The 9,703-nt window shown below is 38.8% G+C and overlaps 1 protein-coding gene across 1 annotated transcript; it reads right to left on the bottom strand.

Moving 5' to 3' along the window:
* Nucleotides 1-3,393: 3,393 nt before the first annotated feature.
* opn8c (opsin 8, group member c) lies at nucleotides 3,394-9,252 on the bottom strand. The gene is made up of 4 exons (XM_044049462.1): nucleotides 8,932-9,252; nucleotides 6,940-7,233; nucleotides 5,313-5,641; nucleotides 3,394-4,339 (listed from the first exon to the last, which is right to left on the bottom strand). The coding sequence occupies exons 1-4, from the start codon at nucleotides 9,209-9,211 to the stop codon at nucleotides 3,839-3,841; spliced, it is 1,404 nt and encodes a 467-aa protein (XP_043905397.1). The 5' UTR covers nucleotides 9,212-9,252; the 3' UTR covers nucleotides 3,394-3,838.
* Between the last annotated feature and the right edge of the window lie 451 nt (nucleotides 9,253-9,703).

The following is a 9,703-nucleotide window of genomic DNA, read 5'->3' as shown; positions in this document are numbered from 1 at the left end:
CACTCCAGAGTCTGTTGAGACTCTGGAGAGTAAGTGGTCAACAGGACAGTCAATCAAACAAACTCCATTTTGTCCTGTGAGGAAAGGTTAATGGCTTCGTTGCAGGTGACAAAACCTCAGCATGGAGCCAATTCACAGTTGGTCTTTTTCCCACAGATATGTTTTTATTGCCGCTACAAATACAATTTTCATATCGCTTTTACCTGTGAAGACGTGTTCTGCCAGTCATGCATCTTTGTAGCATGGCTGTGAAGGACCTGGATCTACACTGTCTTTTTCTCCTTGTCTGATGAGTGTTCTTCACTGCAGCACATTGCTAATGGAACCCTATTTGTAAATGAAGGCGATTTTAACAGCTGGAGCTTTGCTCATTGATGCATCTGCCTGTCGAGAGGTTACATAATTGCCAGCGTGTACTGTAAAACAAAGCCACGCTGAGCTCCTCACAGCTCCAGCAGGAACAGCTTGACAACAGCAGGACTCAAGTATTCTGTCATGTAATTAGAATTTAAACTCTGAGTCACATGCTTAGTTCATTTGTTTTCATTTGTTGTCTGTTTTGCTATCTAAATAAAGGTATTGTTTTTATTATTAAGGGTGAAATTTAAATGTCACCCTCTTTGTCATGTTTGTTTCTTGCTGTTTGTTAATTGTGAAGCACAACAAAGCTGGGTCTTTCCACGAAAAAATGAGCAACCTTTTACAGTACGAGTGTATGTAACTGCCTCATTATGTCCACTCGGGGAGGTTTTTTGTGAGCAACAAGTCAAGTACATGTCATGTATACACACGTCTACATTCAGGAAATAATTATAATAACAACAATACTCTTCTGTGTGTGTGTTTTCACTGAAAACCTGAGCAACCTTGTGCTCTTTTGTGCTTTCACTCGATGACTGCATTAGACAAACATGACTAACAGATGTGCACTTAATCATGTGGCATTCACCACCAGGTACTTTTTTTAGAAGCTGCTCTGGCTATACTACTACTACTACAATACTACAGTCGCCGGTCTGTCGGCCACTGATTGGTCAGAGTGCCGTCACAGGAAGAGACGTCTGACACAAGAGTAAACTTGAACAGCGCCAAACTGTAGAACAGTTGAGAAGACTTAACAATCCTAAAAATCTCCAACAATTACCAGGGAAATGTCCAAAATCTCAATATTTAACAGAGGAGTCTGGTGTTTATAGCGACAGCACTGTTGATCGTGGTGCTCCGGTCATGGAGGAAGTACTGAACAAATATTTTTTTAATTAACTGATTCTAATGATTCAGTTACACTGCTTTACAAGTCACTAGTTTGTGTGTGTCAGTTTCATGCAGTGGTGCAGTGATGACTCCGCCCATGTTGAGTAGGTACTATTTTTGTAGTGGAAAACCAACCTAATCCGTGCCGTGCCATGGCAAGTCAAGGCGATCTGGGACCATAGTGGGAAAGGGTCATTAGTGGAATTCCATCTTCAAAACTCTAGCAGACGTCTTCCAGTTTTGAGGAATTAAGCCAGATCCTTTTAATTGCCATCTTTGGGGTGGCAGGGGGTTAACTGTTGCGGAGATTTTGATCGCCAGGTGAGACGACCAAAGATGGAGTTCCTGGAGTCAGTGACAAGTTAAGTCTAAAAGTTTTAGTGAAGATGAGCTCAGATCCTAGGAGAACTGAGACAATGTCAAACATGAACATGAGAACATGAGACATGGTAACATCCAAGTGACCATGTTTCTGTTCATCGGGTCAATTTTGCCGTGTTTTGTTGTGTTTTCAACTTGAGCACACGTTTAAGTTATTTCAGCTGCGGGAGCCACAGACAAATGGATTCTCTGAACATGCATGAAGCAATTTATTCCACAAAGACCAGGAAATGAGTAATCAACGTGGTGATTGTGTCACCAGGTCGTGGACTGCATAGAAATATAACAATGTTTTATGACTATTTTGAGACCATAAAATATTAACATGAGAGCATAGCATGTACCTGTACAAGTGTCTTGTCTTCTGATAAAATAGTGCCGCGGTATGATTCAAGATTCTTTGTACATTCACTTTTAAATGTATTTACAGATACGTTGAAATATTTGTAAGATGCAAAAAAAAGAGAGACATCGCTGCCGTTTTAAAAAAAACATTTGAATATAAAAATGCGAGTACATTTGTTCAGAATGTAAAATAAAATAGCATCACAACAGCTATTATGACATAATATAAGTAAGTACAGGCACTCGTTTGCATGTTTAACACTGAATTCAGCACAGTCAAGATAACATCAGGCATTTACTTATGGCGTGGGTCAGTGACAAGGTTATTATACTTAACGGAAACTAACTGAAACTAAATTGTGTGTTTACAAAACTAACTGAAACGAACTAAAAATGTTCATCTTTGTAAATTTATTTAATTCCTGTTCAGTTCATATGAAGTGTATTTATTTTTCCAATTTTGAAAGGTTGTATTTGAGACGCAATACTTTTTATATATTTATTAATTATTATCACCTTTTTGAATCTTGCACCTGGCAAATACTGCATATTACAAAAAAAAAATTAAAACCAGCAAACCTGCTCTAAAAACGAATTAAAACTAACTTAGTTTAAAAAAACTAAAACTTAAAACCAAATAAATACTATTAATGAAAAATCCAAAACTGATATAACCTTGGTGAGTGATCAGAAGGTCGACGCACTTGTGACAATGAATCATCGTGCAAGTGACACAAAACTGTCTTCAAAAAGAAGACAGGGCATGTGTTTGGACAAAATGTCTCCAAAGCTGCCTTGTGTCCCTTATTATCCATATTATGTTAAACGCAGGGACACGTGGCCAGTGCCTGTGTCATGTCATTACCATGTTTGTGTTTCATTTTGACCAAGTTGTTATAACCGATATAATCATCCGTTCATCACTGAACTGAAATGTCAAATCAATCTGGATCAAATCTGAACGTGCAAAAATAATCTGAGTGTCAACAAGGTCAATGTGACAGAACCTGAATTTGCAAAGGCAGTAAAGAGAGAGCTCAGAGGAGGAGCCGGAGTGTCAAGACGCTAAATGGTTTGTATTTATAAAGCACTATTCTGGTCTCGATAACACTCAACCTTCCATTTGAAAGACGACCCGCTCGACCACTGATCCACCATCGCTTACAAGACTGACAGAGAGGACTGGTACAAATAGTTCAGTACAAATACTTCATTAGTGTACTTAAGTACAACATTCACGTTTCTGTACTTAACTTTGTTATTTATTTTTCTAGCAACTTTCACTTTTACTCCACTACATTTTCTTGTTACTACCAAATAAAACCAGGAGAAGAACAGTTGGAATTATGGTTTGTATTCATATAGCACTTTTCTAGTCTTGATGAGCAGCTTTACACAACAGTTTTCACTCAATCATGTTCTGCAACATGGGGTTAAGTGTCTTGCTCAAGGACACACATACACTAGCAGAGCTAGGAATTGGACCCACAACCATCCAGTTGAAAGACAACTCACCCTATCACTGAGGCACAATGGCTCAACCCCAACGCCTCACTTTTTTTAAAAATACTTTCACTTCTGAAACTTAAGTACATTTTATATCAGAAAAGTACATTTGATACTTAAGTTCAGTAAATGTCATAGACTTTCAGCCTTTTACTTAAGTGATATTATTAAAAAAAGTAATTTTCTGGTAAGATACTTGTACTTTCACTCAAGTATCCCCTTTAAGGTACTTTACACAAGATCATTTCTAATTCGTCAGCAGCATAAGAACAGGACCAGACGGGATCATGATTGTCGCCTTCACGTAGTCTTCAAACCAAAGATCCCTGTGCATGTATATAAGCAGCACAGTTCATATGGAGACAGGCAGACAGTGTTCGGCAGGTTTAGTGTTCAAAATGTTGGACGAGTTCTTGGACGTGGAGCCCCAGCAGGTGTACACCGGCCTGCCGATGACACCATTGTCACTGGTGCACTGAACTTTGCTTTTGCTTTTGCTCTTACTGTGAGTTCTGTCCTGGGTCTTGGGCTTTTTGACGCGACCCCGTTCATGGAGCTGAATGTGAATGGGGAACGGGGGCTGAGGGACGGTGGCAACGTGGACGCCTACGCGGTTTCCCCCCAGCTTGGAGCAGAGCGAGAGGTACAGGCAACGCAGCTCCCGCTGGAACGTCTTGTTGAAGTAGAAGTAGATGAACGGGTTGTAGATGTGGGAGCTTTTGGCGAAGAGGGCCGGGAAAACGAAGCCCTCGGGGGCCATGTACCAGTCGCCCTTGTGGAAAATGAAAAGGAAGGAGACGATGGCGTACGGTGCCCAGGCGATCACAAAACCCAGGCTGATGCAGAAGAACATCTGGAGGAGGAAGTAACAGATACAAGACAGTTTTTAACAACAGTGGTAACACAGACAAAAATACACAATGAATCATTTCCTACGGAGTGAATGAGTCAGTTTTTCTTTGCCATATTGTCAATAATATTATTTTTATTACTTTACCAGATGAAGACAGAAAATTAAGAGGAAAAAAGAAAGAAAAATAACATAAAAAGTAGAAAGTTTTGACATATTTATGTATATGTATATATATATATATATTAATTTATATATGTACGTGGGATACATGAATAGAATAGCTTTGAAACGGGAACACCCCCATAAAAATGTAATGTCATTTCATTTATTTAATTTCATTTGAATAATAAGTTGTGTGTCTTGATTTTATTTTATATTGCAGCAAGTATTAATGTTTACATTAGTCTGGTAGCTGGGTGAGGCTATAGCAGACAATAGCACACACATTACTGTAAAGGAGCTCATTATGAAAGTGTACACAGAAAACGGTAAGAATACATACGGGCGGGCAGTAGCCTGGACAGCTATGAAGCTCGGAGTCCAAGTAGCGCGCGAAGCACCGTGTAGCGATTGTAGCCATGTGTGTTAAAACTATACATCCATGGTTAAAACGGCCGTGTTTATGTGTTTATGTGTTTACGGGTGACTGGCCGCAGACAATGCACGTGAATTAATAGCACGTTGTGATGTTTCATAGGGGTTTTTACTCCAAAGGTTGTAAGAGACAAATAAAGAGGATGACGTCACTGCGATGACATTTTGGCTAATAAAGGTAGCTACACTATAGCACAAAATATATATTATAATTCTCATAGTTTTGGAGGCAGAAATGTGGTACATGTTGTATCTTTTAGCTGAAGTGATGTGTGAAGTCATAGTAAAGTCAATTTTAGTGTCGCCAGGACGTCAATCTTCATTCTTTTTGTGCACAAATGTGACAGAACACGGACTGTCTTCCCACCACCTCACTGACCACAGAGAGACGCTTCTCGGTGCGCCGCAGGTTGTTGCGGATGCCTCTCGCCGACAGCGTGTCAGAGAAGCGGGACACCTTGTAGAGGGTCTGACACTGGGACACCACGATGAGGAGGACGGGGACCAGGGTGAAGCAGGCGAAGGAGCAGATGACGTAGAAGGCATCCTTTGCCGACGTATGGTAACCCTTCCAGGCTACGGTGCAGGACAGGCCGTAAGGCTCGGGCACGTAATCGCCCCATCCAAAGAGAGGGAAGCTGGACCACAAGGTGGCAACCAGCCAGATGACAGCGCACATGATGCGGAGGTTGGCACCGTCCAGCCAGGCTGTAAATATGAACACAATTCTTATTTAATAACATTAGTATATTATTATTATTTTCTAAAGAAAATGGTACTCACTACTTCAGCTGGTAATAAAACAGACTTTTTATTTTTTTACAAAGAAATAAAGTAGAAAATAATATGGAAATTCAAAACCAAATCACTAAATACAAAAACAATTACAGCTTTTCAATTTCTATGTATGTATTTATTTATTAATTTAATGGATTTATTTTGTTATAAATAACTGAATCATTATTCGCCTGTGTCCGCTAACATTATTCACATTACTGTTTATTTACTGTTTAATGTAATGTAATTAATGTAATTTTTTAAATGACAGATGGATGGAAGAAAATTTCAACTTTCATTTTATTGGATCATTATCCATATAATAATTGATTTGAATTCAAAATAAAGTGCACAAATTAAATTGTCTACATGACTTGCTGACTTTAGTTTGAATTAATTTATTCGAGTAGTTCTTTTTTTCTTCATTTCACTATGCAATTTTGAATAGATTATGGTAAAAAAAATAAGATTAAAAACAAAACAACAATGACCTGGGGTATGATAAGTTATGCCTTACTGGTGCTCTTTGGATTTTGGGATTCAGAAAATCTTAGACCTCTTGAACAAAATTGAGGCATTCATGAGTGAGAGAATTGCTAAAGTGCTAAAAAGAAAAAACTTCACTTAAAATATTTCATGGATGTTGAATCATATCAAGATTAAAACATGTTACAGCCATCAAGGCGTTTATCAGGACAGACAAATAATATTTAGAAGCAAAAAATAATTGACCTCTGAAGTAAAGATGTTGTTTTCAGAGAGAGAGAGAAGGGGAATATAATTTAAGAGGGAAACTAGTTACACAGATGAATTAAAGCGGAGTAAAAACATTAATCAGTTCAAAAGAACATACAAAATATACATTTTAAATAAATATAAGGATGAAGAATGGTTAAATAATCCAGGAAGGTGATGGAAATGTGTCGTGTTTAAAGCCAGACCTATTCTTGTGTTGCACTAAGAACATTTCGACCTCTGTTTAAAATACTGTAAATGTGTAAATATTTGGTGACAGGGATAAAGTAGTGTATAAATTGAGTTGTGTGTAACAGGAATGGGGGTAGGTACATACAAGTATAAGTTTATACTTATGCCGACTCCTTTTCAAACATGTGACAAGATGGAAATGTTGATGTTGAACATATCCATCAATCTATGAAGGCCTTGATGCTCTGAAACTTTCTCGAGCTGTCCCGGATGAAGGATAAGTCAAACTCGACTGTGCTCACCGTAGAAAAAGCTGTTGCAGGTCTTCAAATATCTGGTGACACTGATGGCGGCGACGGTGAACATGCCGCAAAGGCCGAAGATGTAACAGCCCAGGCCGTAGTACACGCACGTGATGTTCTCCCCCAGCCACGCGTGGTTGAAGGAGGACATGATGGAGAGCGGGTAGAAGCAGATACAGCAGAAGAAGTCCACCACAGCCAGGTTGACGCACAGCAGCTCGGAGCCCACCATCTTCTTCCTCCTGCGGTAACAGATCACCAGGACCAGCCCGTTGCCCAAAACGGAGAGCAGAACTGAGGGAAGTAGGCCAAAAACAAGGGGAAAACAAGGGTTATTATGTTTGTTTTCAAAATAAAAGTTGAGAAAAATAATGGTATTTCATGGGTTACACACAGACGTTGAAATGCTCCTTTAAAGCTATAGTATGTAACCTTCAATGATTTCTGTTATTATTCTGCCTCTGTGTGGTTTTTGTGAACATTATTCGTATGCTGTCATTTCCGTCATACTCCAACCCGTTTGCAGCCGTCTCCCTAGGTTACTTTTTTTTTTTAACTTCCTGTGAGTTGCGGCACCACGAGCTGCAAACACTGCTACACCACAAAACCCCCAAATTTGCTGGGATGCCTTTATTTTTAATGAACTAGCCTCATGCTTTCTCTTCTTAATCTCATTCACTTCATGAGAAAAAGACTTCTCAATCAAACCCTCTATGATGATACTCTTGTTTTCCCTTAACAAAGCCTGAAGTGTCTGTTGTCAGCTATATAGTTCACACACCAGAGAATGGCTCCTGCACGTAGAAAGGATTAGCCACTGGTTATAAAGATGATGAAGGATGTCACAACATGGAAACGGCACAAGGAGCACAGACGTGTTAGCACTCTCACACAGCTGACAGCATTCATTCAGTTCTCCTTTTTTTCCCAGCATTTGAAATCTTGAAATCTTTTGGTCATAATTACTCTTGAAATGTCACCTATTTGGACTAATATTTACATGTTTATTTACAGTTAAAATGAATTCGTAAAATGCTTTTGAAGGAAAATCAAACATCAAGTGGGGAAAAGGGAAGAAAAAAGTAAAAACTATACTTCTGTTGCAATATGATGAAATTTGAATATAAAGACATTTAAATAAAAAATTTGCATACATTATTTTTTTTTAAATTAAGCTTCCTCATGTCAGATCATGACAAGTCAACTGTGTTACAATGGAACCATAATACTCCGGGATATATGCATGCACACACACACGCTAACACATTTAGAATAAGTCGAGAACCTTTAGGATGAAAAGAGACATTTTTGTGGAGTCGCAAAACCTATTGGACCCTCAAAAGGAAGAAACTGCTGGCTGACATTTCATTGCTGTTTATATCTATGTTTATACCCCATTATAAAAAAAATGAGTGAATGCACTTTGAAATGAATGAAGCAACATTTGGATTGCATGTAGTTCATGCAACAAAACCTCCCTGTGAACCCAAAGATGGACAGAAATGCAAATGTGTACTTCTTTATGTACACTTTATTTCATTTAGATGTCATTTAAGTATCGCTTTGATCTCTAAATTAGCTACTTAGAGGGGCTCTTGAGCCACACATGGCTCTAGAGCCACAGGTTGCAGTCCCCTGGGATAAGCCGACTGAGTCCTTTGGTTACTTGGTCAATAAACCTTAATGTTATGTGGGGATTCTCCTTAAAAAAAAACCTACACAATTACTTTTGTTGTTCCCCTGAACTCTTTACATTTTCATTTTTTTGTTGTCAACACATGACAAATGACAACCTCACATTTGACTAAATGTCCGTTATAATTTTGTCTGTAAAAATAAAACAGCTGACGCAGAGTGACCTAAAGTAGTCAAATTATATTTATCTTCTTTTCACTTTTTTAGTTTTGATTAGTAAAAAAATAAAAATCCATATGCGTAAATGTCACATTTTATGTTACAGCCATTCAAGAGAGAGCAAACACATGCACATACCCACTGAGAGGATGGCCAGTCCCACACATATGTCAGCAGCTGGGGTCAGTTTGGAGGTGAAGGCAGACTCGGTCCGGTTGTCATCAGAGGATCCCAGAGACATTGGTTTCCGCCGTTCCTGGTTTCCACTGCAGGCAAACTTGCACGTAGACTTGTCTGACATGGAGAGACGTGTGTGCATGCAGGTTGGCCGTGCTTTTATAGAGGCTGGTTGTGTCGCTATGACAACATAGAGGACCAGCTGATTAGGTTGGGACGAATGCGACTGGGCCTCGTACATATGGAGTCACAGAGGGAAAGCAGCGCCACTGCAGCCAGACCAGAAACAATCTTTGAGTTTATTCACAACATCATTATTATAATGTATTAGAATTCTTTTATAGATTACTCTATTGTGGAAAAGGGTATAACTTATGTTAATTGAATCAAATGAATCACTGAGTGGTAATTAGCAGCAGGGTCCTTGTATTGTATATGTTGAACGAGACACTCACAGTCACGTGAAAACACAGCCAGCAGCATTATATAATGGTCTTAATTTAGCAAATCCACATGATTGTTAGAATTATGAGGCAAACTCTCCCATTATCTGGCCTCTTATTAACACTGCTAGACATATAGGTCTTGGACATTATCCATAAAAAAACAACTAGAAAACTACTGTAATCCTGCACGTGTGGATGTTTTTATCCAAAACTACAAATCATTTAAGATTATTCCATTACTTCCTGGTCTTTTTGGTCTGTGAGGTTTTTTTTTCAGACCTAAAGAT

The sequence above is a fragment of the Solea senegalensis genome, linkage group LG17 (genome assembly GCF_019176455.1).
Source record: "Solea senegalensis isolate Sse05_10M linkage group LG17, IFAPA_SoseM_1, whole genome shotgun sequence".
Classification (NCBI taxonomy): domain Eukaryota; kingdom Metazoa; phylum Chordata; class Actinopteri; order Pleuronectiformes; family Soleidae; genus Solea; species Solea senegalensis.
Note: the sequence above shows the minus strand (reverse complement) of the source record. Positions and strands in the feature narration are given on the sequence as shown.